The sequence below is a fragment of the Symphalangus syndactylus genome, chromosome 19 (genome assembly GCF_028878055.3).
Source record: "Symphalangus syndactylus isolate Jambi chromosome 19, NHGRI_mSymSyn1-v2.1_pri, whole genome shotgun sequence".
Lineage (NCBI taxonomy): Eukaryota > Metazoa > Chordata > Mammalia > Primates > Hylobatidae > Symphalangus > Symphalangus syndactylus.
Window position 1 is genome coordinate 86144245 of NC_072434.2, and position 13778 is coordinate 86158022.

Here is a 13778-nt window from a genome sequence, read left to right on the forward strand (position 1 = left end):
GTCAAGATTAATGAGGTATAGTACCTGCACTACAGAAGTACAGCAGAGATCCTGGAGGGCTGGGGAGAGGGGGAGGATTTTGAAGAGGATAATTGCTGAATTACAGCTAAAGAACTATCAGGAGTTAGCTTGGTGCAGATAGGCAGTTTCTAGAGGGTAGTGAAAAGACAGTGAATCTCAAGTGGAAGAGGTAATGTGAACGAAATAATGGAGGTAAAATATTGCATGGTTTGTGAAGGAGAACTACAAGTATCTCAGTGTGGCTGGAGTAATACTGGGAGTAGTTAAAAATGAAGACAAACAAATAGGTAGGGACCAGACCATGCTTACAAGAATAAGGAGCTTGAGTATCCTATAACAAATGGAAGGCCATGGAAGGGCTTTAAATGAGAAATGACACGATCAGGTTTGTGTTGTGGGCAGCTCATCTTTGATGCTGCCTGGATGACAGATTTGACAGGCACAAGACTAAAGGCAGAAGATTCAGACAAAAGGCTACTTCCTGTTTTAGTTAAAAGATATAAGGATGACCAGGCTCAGTGGCTCACACCTGTAATCTCAGCATTTTGGGAGGCCAAGGTGGGAGGATCACTTCAGGCCAGGAGTTTGAGACCAGCCTGGGCAGCATAGGCCCCATCTCTACAAAAAAATTTTTAAAAATTTAAAAAAATTAGTCTGGTGCAGTGGCGTGCACCTTTAGTCGAGCTATTTGGGAGGCTGTGGTGGGAGGAATGCTTGAGCCCAGGAGTTCGAGGTTGTAGTGAGCTAGGATTGCACCACTGCAGACCAGCTTGAGTGACAGATCAAGACTCGGTCTCTAAACAAATTTACAATTAAAAAATAATAAAAGATATAAGGTCATGACAATGGAGGTGGTGCAGAAGAAAATGTTTTGGTTTCAGGAAATATCTAGGCAGTAGAAGTAGCATAACTTGCAATTGATACCATGCAGTTGGGAGAGGAGGGCACTGAGAGAAAGGAAGGAAAGAAGGACAGTTCCAGGATTTCTAACTTGAATGATGAACTGAAAAATAGTGCTAACCAATGAAATAAAGAATACAGGGCTGGGCACCATGGCTCATGCCTATAATCCCAGCACTTTGGGAGGCTGAGGCAGGAGGACTACTTGAGCTCAGGAATTTGAGACTAGCCTGGCAACATAGTGAGACCTTGTCTCTACAAAAAAAACCAAAACATTAGCCAGGCACGGTGGCACCCACCTGTGGTCCCAGCTACTCCAGAGCCCAAGGTGGGAGGATCGCTTGAGCCCAGGAAGTCGAGGCTGCAGTAAGCTGTGATCATTCCACTGTACTCCAGTCTGGGCAACACAGGGAGATCTGTCTCTGAAAAAAAAGAATAGAACAAAGAAACATGCTTAAAGGAAGTGATAAGTTACATATATTAACATTGAGATACCTGTAAAATGTCTAAGTAAATATATATGCCTGAAGCTTGTAGGAGAGGACTGGACTAGATAATTAGGTCATTAGCAATGAGATATTTGAAACATAATCTGAGATCCCTCAGAAAGAGTTGAAAAAAAAAAAAGAAAAAAGAAAATGAATTTGAGATAAACCCAAAAAATATTAATATTTAAAAGGCTGGCAGAGCAAGAGGGTACCAAGTAGGAAACAGAAAAAGAAGTCACAGAGACACAGCAAAACCAGCAAAGCCTGGAGTCAAGGACGTCAGGAGAGTAAGGAGTTTCAGGAAGGGGAGAGCAACTGAGAGTGGTAATTGACAGTGGTAATAGACCTCTCCTCTTATTTAAATGTCACTCTTCTACGATCCTGTCAAGTCTTATGCGTGCCTCCCTCTGATATAGCACTTTCACATTGCACCGTAATCAACACTTAGTGAGTACTTTAAAGTATTATGTTTCTCCAGATCACAGATGTCCTACTTGACTTTGTATTCCAAATATCTAACATAGTAGATATCTAACAAATATTTGAGGCAAAGAGGTGGAGCCAAGATGGCCGAATAGGAACAGCTCTGGTCTAGGTCTACGGCTCCCAGCGTGAGCGACGCAGAAGACGGGTGATTTCTGCATTTCCATCTGAGGTACCGGGTTCATCTCACTAGGGAGTGCCAAACAGTGGGTGCAGGACAGTTGGTGCAGTGCACCGTGCACGAGCCGAAGCAGGGTGAGGCATTGCCTCACTCGGGAAGCAGAAGGGGTCAGGGAGTTCCCTTTCCTAGTCAAAGAAAGGGGTGACAGATGGCACCTGGAAAATCGGGTCACGCCCACCCGAGGTCAGGAGTTCCAGACCAGCCTGGCCAGCATGGTGAAACCCCGCCAGTGCCCAGGCTTGATTAGGTAAACAAAGGAGCTGGGAAGCTCAAACTGGGTGGAGCCCACCACAGCTTAAGGAGGCCTGCCTGCCTCTGTAGGCTCCACCTCTGGGGGCAGGGCACAGACAAACAAAAAGTCAGCAGTAACCTCTGCAGACTTAAATGTCCCCGTCTGATAGCTTTGAAGAGAGTAGTGGTTCTCCCAGCACGCAGCTGGAGATCTGAGAAAGGGCAGACTGCCTCCTAAAGTAGGACCCTGACCCCCCAGCAGCCTCACTGGGAGGCACCCCCCAGCAGGGACAGACTGACACCTCACTCGGCCGGGTACTCCTCTGAGACAAAACTTCCAGAGGAACTATCAGACAGCTGAATTTGCGGTTCACGAAAATCCGCTGTTCTGCAGCCACCGCTGCTGACACCCAGCCAAACAGGGTCTGGAGGGGACCTCTAGCAAACTCCAACAAACCTGCAGCTGAGGGTCCTGTCTGTTAGGAGGAAAACTAACAAACAGAAAGGACATCCACACCAAAAACCCATCTGTACATCACCATCATCAAAGACCAAAAGTAGATAAAACCACAAAGATGGGGAGAAAACAGAGCAGAAAAACTGGAAACTCTAAAAAGCAGAGCACCTCTCTTCCTCCAAAGGAACGCAGTTCCTCACCAGCAACGGAACAAAGCTGGACAGAGAATGACTTTGACAAGTTGAGAGAAGAAGGCTTCAGACGATCAAACTACTCCGAGCTACAGGAGGAAATTCAAAACAATGGCAAAGAAGTTAAAAACTTTGAAAAAAAATTAGACGAATGTATAACTAAAATAACCAATGCAGAGAAGGGCTTAAAGAAGCTGATGGAGCTGAAAGCCAAGTTTCGAGAACTACGTGAAGAATGCAGAAGCCTCAGCAGCTGATGCGATCAACTGGAAGAAAGGGTATCAGTGTTGGAAGATGAAATGAAGGAAATGAAGCGAGAAGGGAAGTTTAGAGAAAAAAGAATAAAAAGAAACGAACAAAGCCTCCAAGAAATATGGGACTATGTGAAAAGACCAAACCTACGTCTGATTGGTGTACCTGAAAGTGACGGGGAGAATGGAACCAAGTTGGAAAACACTCTGCAAGATATTATCCAGGAGAACTTCCCCAATCTAGCAAGGCAGGAAACACAGAGAACGCCGCAAAGGTACTCCTCGAGAAGAGCAACTCCAAGACACATAATTGTCAGATTCACCAAAGTTGAAATGAAGGAAAAAATGTTAAGGGTGGCCAGAGAGAAAGGTCGGGTTACCCACAAAGGGAAGCCCATCAGACTAACAGCTGATCTCTCGGCAGAAACTCTACAAGCCAGAAGAGAGTGGGGGTCAATATTCAACATTCTTAAAGAAAAGAATTTTCAACCCAGAATTTCATATCCAGCCAAACTAAGCTTCATAAATGAAGGAGAAATAAAATACTTTACAGACAAGCAAATGCTGAGTGATTTTGTCACCACCAGGCCGGCCCTAGAAGAGATCCTGAAGGAAGCACTAAACATGGAAAGGAACAACCGGTACCAGCCACTGCAAAAACATGCCAAATTGTAAAGACCATCGAGGCTAGGAAGAAACTGCATCAACTAACAAGCAAAATTAACCAGCTAACATCATAAAGACAGGATCAAATTCACACATAACAATATTAACTTTAAATGTAAATGGGCTAAATGCTCCAATTAAAAGACACAGACTGGCAAATTGGATAAGGTGTCAAGACCCATCAGTGTGCTGTATTCGGGAAACCCATCTCACGTGCAGAGACACACATAGACTCAAAATAAAGGGATAGAGGAAGATCTACTGAGCAAATGGAAAACAAAAAAAAAGGCAGGGGTTGCAATCCTAGTCTCTGATAAAATAGACTTTAAACCAACAAAGATCAAAAGAGACAAAGAAGGCCATTACATAATGGTAAAGGGATCAATTCAACAAGAAGAGCTAACTATCCTAAATATATATGCACCCAATACAGGAGCACTCAGATTCATAAAGCAAGTCCTGAGTGACCTACAAAGAGACTTAAACTCCCACACAATAATAATGGGAGATTTTAACACCCCACTGTCAACATTAGACAGATCAACGAGACAGAAAGTTAACAAGGATATCCAGGAATTGAACTCAGCTCTGCACCATGTGGACCTAATAGACATCTACAGAACTCTCCACCCAAAATCAACAGAATATACACTTTTTTCAGCACCACACCACACCTATTCGAAAATTGACCACATAGTTGGAAGTAAAGCTCTCCTCAGCAAATGTAAAAGAACAGAAATCATAACAAACTGTCTCTCAGACCACAGTGCAATCAAACTAGAACTCAGGATTAAGAAACTCACTCAAAACCGCTCAACTACATGGAAATGGAACTACCTGCTCCTGAATGACTACTGGGTACATAATGAAATGAAGGCAGAAATAAAGATGTTCTTTGAAACCAACGAGAACAAAGATACAACATACCAGAATCTCTGGGACACATTCAAAGCAGTGTGTAGAGGGAAATTTATAGCACTAAATGCCCACCAGAGAAAGCAGGAAAGATCCAAAATTGACACCCTAACATCACAATTAAAAGAACTAGAAAAGCAAGAGCAAACACATTCAAAAGCTACCAGAAGGCAAGAAATAACTAAAATCAGAGCAGAACTGAAGGAAATAGAGACACAAAAAACCCTTCAAAAAACTAATGAATCCAGGAGCTGGTTTTTTGAAAAGATCAACAAAATCGATAGACTGCTAGCAAGATTAATAAAGAAGAGACAGAGGAATCAAATAGACGCAATAAAAAATGAAAAAGGGGATATCACCACCAATCCCACAGAAATACAATCTACCATCAGAGAATACTACAAACACCTCTATGCAAATAAACTAGAAAATCTAGAAGAAATGGATAAATTCCTCCACAAATACATCCTCTCAAGATTAAACCAGGAAGAAGTTGAATCTCTGAATAGACCAATAACAGGCTCTGAAATTGTGGCAATAATCAATAGCTTACCAACCAAAAAGAGTCCAGGACCTGATGGATTCACAGCCGAATTCTACCACAGATACAAGGAGGAACTGGTACCATTCCTTCTGAAACTATTCCAATCGATAGAAAAAGAGGGAATCCTCCTTAACACATTTTATGAGGCCAGCATCATCCTGATACCAAAGCCTGGCAGAGACACAACCAAAAAAGAGAATTTCAGACCAATATCCTTGATGAACATTGATGCAAAAAACCTCAATAAAATACTGGCAAACCGAATCCAGCAGCACATCAAAAAGCTTATACACCATGATCAAGTGGGCTTCATCCCTGGGATGCAAGGCTGGTTCAACATACACAAATCAATAAATGTAATCCAGCATATAAACAGAACCAAAGACAAAAACCACATGATTATCTCAATAGATGCAGAAAAGGCCTTTGACAAAATTCAACAACGCTTCATGCTAAAAACTCTCAATAAATTAGGTATTGATGGGACGTATCGCAAAATAATAAGAGCTATCTATGACAAACCCACAGCCAATATCATACTGAATGGGCAAAAACTGGAAGCATTCCCTTTGAAAACTGGCACAAGACAGGGATGCCCTCTCTCACCACTCCTATTCAACATAGTGCTGGAAGTTCTGGCCAGCGCAATCAGGCAGGAGAAGGAAATAAAGGGTATTCAATTAGGAAAAGAGGAAGTCAAATTGTCCCTGTTTGCAGATGACATGATTGTATATCTAGAAAACCCCACTGTCTCAGCCCAAAATCTCCTTAAGCTGATTAGCAACTTCAGCAAAGTCTCAGGATACAAAATCAATGTACAAAAATCACAAGCATTCTTGTACACCAATCACAGACAGACAGAGCCAAATCATGAGTGAACTCCCATTCACAATTGCTTCAAAGAGAATAAAATACCTAGGAATCCAACTTACAAGGGATGTGAAGGACCTCTTCAAGGAGAACTACAAACCACTGCTCAATGAAATAAAAGAGGATACAAACAAATGGAAGAACATACCATGCTCATGGGTTGGAAGAGTCAATATTGTGAAAATAGCCACACTGCCCAAGGTAATTTATAGATTCAATGCCATCCCCAACAAGCTACCAATGACTTTCTTCACAGAATTGGAAAAAACTACTTTAAAGTTCATATGGAACCCAAAAAGAGCCCGCATCGCCAAGTCAATCCTAAGCCAAAAGAAGAAAGCTGGAGGCATCATGCTACCTGACTTCAAACTATACTACAAGGCTACAGTAACCAAAACAGCATGGTACTGGTACCACAACAGAGACATAGATCAATGGAACAGAACAGAGCCCTCAGAAATAATGCTGCATATCTACAACTATCTGATCTTTGACAAACCTGACAAAAACAAGCAATGGGGAAAGGATTCCCTATTTAATAAATGGTGCTGGGAAAACTGGCTAGCCATATGTAGAAAGCTGAAACTGGATCCCTTCCTTACACCTTATACAAAAATTAATTCAAGATGGATTAACGGCTTACATGTTAGATCTAAAACCATAAAAACCCTAGAAGAAAACCTAGGCAATACCATTCAGGACATAGGCGTGGGCAAGGACTTCATGTCTAAAACACCAAAAGCAATGGCAACAAAAGCCAAAATTGACAAATGGGATCTAATTAAACTAAGGAGCTTCCGCACAGCAAAAGAAATGACCATCAGAGTGTACAGGCAACCTACAGAATGGGAGAAAATTTTTGCAACCTACTCATCTGACAAAGGGCTAATATCCAGAATCTACAGTGAACTCAAACAAATTTACAAAAAAAAAAACAAACAACCCCATCAAAAAGTGGGCAAAGGACATGAACAGACACTTCTCAAAAGAAGACATTTATGCAGCCAAAAAACACATGAAAAAATGCTCATCATCACTGGCCATCAGAGAAATGCAAATCAAAACCACAATGAGATACCATCTCACACCAGTTAGAATGGCCATCATCAAAAAGTCAGGAAACAACAGGTGCTGGAGAGGATGTGGAGAAATAGGAACACTTTTACACTGTTGGTGGGACTGTAAACTAGTTCAACCATTGTGGAAGTCAGTGTGGCAATTCCTCAGGGATCTCGAACTAGAAATACCATTTGACCCAGCCATCCCATTACTGGGTATATACCCAAAGGACTATAAATCATGCTGCTATAAAGACACATGCACACGTATGTTTACTGAGGCACTATTCACAATAGCAAAGACTTAGAACCAACCCAAATGTCCAACAGCGATAGGCTGGATTAAGAAAATGTGGCACATATACACCATGGAATACTATGCAGCCATAAAAAATGATGAGTTCATGTCCTTTGTAGGGGCATGGATGAAACTGGAAAACATCATTCTCAGTAAACTATCCCAAGGACAAAAAACCAAACACCACATGTTCTCACTCATAGGTGGGAATTGAACAATGAGAATACATGGACACAGGAAGGGGAACATCACACTCCGGGACTGTTGTGTGGTGGGAGGAGTGGGGAGGGACAGCATTAGGAGATATACCTAATGCTAAATGACGAGTTAATGGGTGCAGCACACCAACATGGCACATGGATACATATGTAACAAACCTGCACATTGTGCACATGTACCCTAAAACTTAAAGTATAATAATAATAAAAAAAAAATATTTGAGGCAAGACAATTGAAAAATATCTTAACGATAAATAGGAAAAGCTATCACAGGGTGTTATGAAGCAGAAGCCAATGAAATTTGCTGAGTGAAAGAAAAGTCGGTAAGTGGAAACGACGAACGTAGAATATTCTTTCAAAAAGTCTGAAGGGAAGAGGAAGACAGGAAGTTAATCTAATAGTTGGGAAGAAAGAATAAATAAGGCTGAGAAAAAGCAGCCAGTAAACAGGAAGAGTATATTTTTGTTGCTTTAATGAATTCTGCCAGTTAAAAATTTTAGTGCAAGAGAAATAAGATTTTACTAAATTTCATTTTGTGATATTAAAAATATATATAATAAGGCATTTTGTTTTAAGTTGATGACAATTACAAAGTGTACACATGGCATTTGTACCGCGAATCACGAATACTATATTTATGGTGTTCTGTTTCCTTCGTTCTTCAGAATCCCGCCATGGATTTATTACGAGTGAACTGCATTGATTTACTACAAGTAGAAGGATATAATTTGATAGCAGCTGGAACATTAAATGGTGTGATCATCTTATGGAATTTTGTGACATCTACTGTCAAAAAAGTGTAAGTTGTGTATTATCCTTAAACAATGTAAAAGCTTTACTGCAGAAGGGCTCAGTAGCATGCAACACTCAGGGAAGCGCTGGGCGCGGTGGCTCAGGTCTGTAAACCCAGAACTTTAGGAGGAGGATCACTTAAGGCCAGGAGTTCGAGATCATTCTTACCAACATGGTGAAACCCTGTCTCTACTAAAAATATAGAAATTAGCAGGGCACAGTGGCACCTGCCTGTAATCCTAGATAATGGAGAGGGTGAGGCACGAGAATTGCTTGAACCTGGGAGGTGGAGGTAGCAGTGAGCTGAGATCACACCACTGCACTACAGCCTGGGCGATAGAGTGAGTGAAACTCAGTATATTAAAAAAAAACCTCAGGGGACAAAAAAGCAATACATAAAAATGGTGATAACTTTCAAGGCAGGCCTTCCTGGAAGTTATATTCATGAACAGACTGTGTTCTAAGTGTCTAAATCCCAGGATGATATAAGTAAGGTGAACTGTAAGCACCTATATTCCCAAGAGCTTTAATCTTTACTATTCTCACCTAGTATATGCTTTTCATGTGTGATCTTGCCCAAATTTATGACCTCAACAAATAATTAAAATACGTAACAACTTCAAACACTAATCTCTCTAGAGCTTCAAACACACATAACCAATTGCCTACTAGCAATTTTCATCTGATTGTTACCAAGACCCTCAGAGCCCTACATGCCTGAAACATCTTCCCAATCTACTCCCCGCTCCCAAACTTCTCCCCTTCCTGTATCCCCAGTGCCACCATCATCTACTCAGCCACCAAAGTCACATGGTGAGAAGACTCCTGGGTAGCACGTCCTTCTCATTCACCATCTCAACACGTCTGATTTATTACAGGTTGGGGCTAACAAGGGCCAATGTGGTAGATTCAATTATTCCTCTCAACCAATTAGATTTACTCTGGACTATGGCCAAGATCTTACCCTCCCCATACCATCCACTTCTCAATGTTTTTTTTTTTCCCCATTTGTTGAGAAGGAACTAAAGTAACACTGAATGGTTTGTTTGGATGGATTGTAAATAATAAGTTCTCCCCAGCGGTGTAATTGGAACGTGTGCAAGGGCCATGTGTGGCCACCCTATGGCAAGGGGGCTTGGAAAATTTTACTTACAGACACAAGATGGCCAAGAATCTTAATAATGAATGAAAATAAAATCAAGTTTATCTAAGCATTTGGGGGACGGGAAGAGATATAAAAGAGGAGGGAAGGGAGAATTGGAAAGGACAAGAGAAAAGAAGAGCAAAATACAAAAGAAATGTCTGCACCTCTCTTTACAGTACTTAACATACTGCTGGTCTGCCTGCTCCTTCCCATCCAAGTCTGTGTCGTTCCCTTTAGCCAGTTTTTGAGAGGAAATAATCATTTATTGTTTGGACTATGGATTTCTTCTCTTTGAACCTTTAATTGCAACAGCTGTTTCTGCAGAACCCCCTTTCTGCACCTCAGTCCACATACTCCTGGATCCTGCCCCTGGAATTCCTGTCATCCTTCTATTCCTTCACTTCAGCCCATGCCCCCAGCCTTTTCTCACACATTGTCTACCTGCCACTTGATACCTACACCAGTCTGCACTGCAAACTTCCTCTCCTTCTTGCTAATGCTTTCACGCTGTGTCAGCTTGTGTATGACTCTTTCCTAAGAAGGGAAAGCAGATAGACTAAGAAGACAATTATCTTGATGCCACGGCCTAAAGAGGGGGGCAACACCTGTGATAATAATCCCACTTTAAAGATGAAGATCCTCCTTGTTAAAGTGCCTTGTTATTTTGCCAAGGGATGCATGCATATCCAACATCCAATCAGAGGAAAACAACCAAGTATAGTGTGGGCCATAAACAGTGTCCCTTTCCTATAGGCAGATGATTACATAAGACAATTGATTTAGAATCAGTGCAATATTTTGCAAAACATATGATTTAGCACAGATCTGTGGAAGGTCATTTAGGCCCAGGTTTAAAAGTTCTGAAACTGAAAATGGCTTCCATATTTGCAGTAGAGTCCATCTCTTTGTCTACCTCAAACTTCGCCTAAGACCCCTTCACCAGTCAGAGGAAATAACTCTTCTCTTCCTGCTCTAAGCCTCAGGCTTTTTGAGCCCAGACTTAATATTATTCTTGCTAATTAATAATCCACTTCATGATTCAGCTCATCTGCACAACAGAAATCTCTTAAAAAATTTGAGTTCAACAAGTCATCAAGCTTGTAGACTTCTCTTTTGAGCTTGGGTTCACTTTCCAGGAGGCTCCTTCATCTCTTGCAGAAGTAATTTCCGCTGAAGAAAAAGGGGAAATTTTGCTGTAAGGTCTATTTGCTATAATGAATGTTAAATGCAGCTTTAAGAGCCAAGCATGATGTTTCAGGGTAGGCATTTAGGGACTATTCCCCTGTTCCTAGGATGGTGCCTAGAAAGTTCAATGTTGACCTTGGAATCTGGGTCAACAGGAGACTGGAGCAGCAAGAGCAGTGTCCTCACTGGACTACCTGTTCTTCTCCACTTCATTATAAGCTCTTTAAGGGTAATAATATTTTATTCATATTTATTACTCCACTTATTTAAAAAATATTAGAACTCTATTATTTAAACTGTATGAAACCAGCCAGGCGAGGTGGCTCCCATCGGTAATCCCAGCACTTTGGGAGGCTGAGGCAGGAGGGTCGCTTGAGCCCAGGAGTTCAAGACCAGTCTGGGCAACATAGTTGGCCCCCATCTCTAAAAGTAAAATAAAATAGCGTTTTATCCACAGGATTTTATAGAAGCCCATTCTCTGATCTAAAGGTAGGAAGACTAGACCAGTTAGTTGAATTAAAAGACTTTTAAACCACTGATGATCACGATTTAACAGAACCTTGTTAAAAAAGGTATGTTCAAACTCTACTTCCTTGCATTTTCTTTTCATGTTCAGTAATATCAGCATTTGAGGAACTGCTTAGCTCTGCAGGGGATATACAATCTTAGTACTGTAAGCTCCATAATTTGTGAATTTTTCTCATATAAATGTATACTTACTTCTAGGTACCGACCTGAAGATTGCTTCACTGTAAACCCTGACTTGGATCCCAAGCACTTTAAAATTAATGACATACTGTTCCTCTTTCGTACCCCTGAATGTGCAAGGTAACTCGTTACTTACTGGACCAGTAATACTGTCTGGGACTTAGGTGGCTGAGACATTAGGTTGATGCAAAATTAATTGTGGTTTTTGCCATTGAAAGTAATAGAAAGAGTTTACTTCATCCCAACGTTAAAGAAGGGACAACTGAAAAAAGACATCAGTTGGGTTGACACGTGGCTTCAGCTTTCTTCCCATAACTGTCATTTTGGAGGTGGGGTTCTCCTCAGGGATTTAAAGTGCTATGTGGTCCCCTCACCATGTCAGCTTCACAGCACCCTTTATCACGCAGCAGAGATGGAAAATGCTCACTTGGCTTTACTTTTCGCCAAAATCTAACACTGGTGTGAAGCAGAAGGAAGGACTTGCAAGGCAAGCATGGAAGGTCATATGGCAGGAGGTTTCATCCACCATCCACTATAACTGAGCAATTATCATCCATTTCTGAGAGAGCAAGGGATTTAAGAAAAAGTGTTTTTCCTATTTATATTTGCATAACAGCTCTGGTTTGCAGGCAATAGATAATGCCACACATAGCTTTGGAGAGAAATCAGAAGCTTCCATGCTGGTTTGGGGTCACCCAGTGGTGAGCCAGAATGTAACCCCTTCCCTACCCCTTGGCATGAAATTTCATCAACACTGTTCTGAGAATATTTTGAAGACTTATTCTGTAGACATCTGCACCAGACCTTAAGCCACTTTTCAGCCGGTTTCAGTGGAGTGCCACAGACTAGGATCCGGTTAGAACTAGATATTGTCAAGCAGGAAGTTAGACAGGCTTATAAGGTCCCCCCACCACCACCCCATCCCCTGCCATTTCAGTGTAAGAGCCTCTGGGACTAAATCTAGCCTTTGCAGTGGGATAGGCAAGACTTTTATTTTCTGACAAAGGGAGCAACAAACCTTATTTGCTGAGGCTCCCCAATAGTCTCCACCAATATCATAGTGGTCAACATTTATTACACAAAATGTAAGGCATGATTTGTTTCCTGAGTCGCTCAGTATCCACAGATGATGAAAGAAGCAATCAGCTGAAATTAAAGCAGAGAAGCACACCCTTTGAGTATGGTAGCATATCTTAACGTTTTATCCTTGGGCTTCTCCCCTCCCTTTATAGGAGATTAAGTCAGGATTCCATATGTTCTTCGTCCCAGTGTGAATCCAGCAAAGGTCCACGGAGCAGTAAGGTAAGCAAGACACAGAGAGAGTCTGTCTTCCTGTCATACTCAATGTTGGTTCAAAAATAGTACTATTGAGCATATTTGAGCCCCTCCTTTGATAGAAGGTAACAGTGGAAGAATTCTGTGTGTGCATGCTTATATGTAAAAACGCATTATTTTGCAAAAAAATGCAATGTCTAAATTGTTTTTTCAATTTTATATCTTTTTCAATTTTTATATATTTTTTCAAAGCTTTTACATTTGTGAATAATAATATACAATCACAAATAAATTATGCATGTTATTTTGATACTTACAAAGTAATTACGTAATTTTAGACTATCTCTTTTGCTAAAATGTAAGTACTCTTTTGCTAAAAAGTACGTATGTCACAGGGAGAAAAGACCCAGGTAATATAATTACATTACAACATGTACTGTAATGCAGTGGTTTTCAAACTGTGTTCTCAGTTCCAATTTTACATATTTTTATGCTTTACATTTCTAGAATTGTGTTTGAAGGAAAGTTGTCACTGCAAAAACTGTTTTTAAATCACCAGCATACTGGAAAGAATAAACTTACATGGAAGCAAAAGCCAGACAGATTGTACTTGAACCCAAGTCCTTCTTTTATTATCTGATTAACTTTAGAGCTGTCACTTAATGTGAGTTTCTGTTTCTGTTTCAGTAAAAAGGGAATAATAAAGATGAAGATGCATAGTTGTGAATACAATTAGAGATCATGTCAACCAAGAACCGGGCATGCATTAGGCATTTTTAATTACTCTCGTTATTATGCTGGTACCTCAACCACTAGAAGAATGTTGTGTTATAAATTCTCTATTTCTGGACATGAAAATCTCTGCAATACATTTTTTCCAAAAAAAATTTAAGTATAATTT

The 13778-nt window shown here is 40.8% G+C and overlaps 2 protein-coding genes across 9 annotated transcripts in view; one reads left to right on the forward strand and one right to left on the reverse strand.

Annotated features, from left to right (window-relative positions):
• Positions 1-13778, forward strand: part of WDR64 (WD repeat domain 64) — a 160717-nt gene that overhangs the window by 116918 nt on the left and 30021 nt on the right. For all 8 annotated transcript variants that reach the window (XR_008649761.1, XM_063613472.1, XM_055235196.2 and 5 more), the window contains 3 exons: positions 8439-8572; positions 11621-11722; positions 12835-12904. Coding sequence is in view for 7 of the 8 variants with exons in the window: in XM_063613472.1 (XP_063469542.1) it covers positions 8439-8572; positions 11621-11722; positions 12835-12904 (306 nt within the window). In the remaining variant the exon portion in view is untranslated. The remainder of the gene's footprint in view (positions 1-8438; positions 8573-11620; positions 11723-12834; positions 12905-13778) is intronic.
• The window catches only part of LOC129458870 (uncharacterized), a 184557-nt gene that overhangs the window by 91845 nt on the left and 78934 nt on the right, over positions 1-13778 (reverse strand). Inside the window, exon 3 of the mRNA XM_063613566.1 lies at positions 1221-1343. Within this exon, the coding sequence (XP_063469636.1) occupies positions 1221-1343 (123 nt within the window). The remainder of the gene's footprint in view (positions 1-1220; positions 1344-13778) is intronic.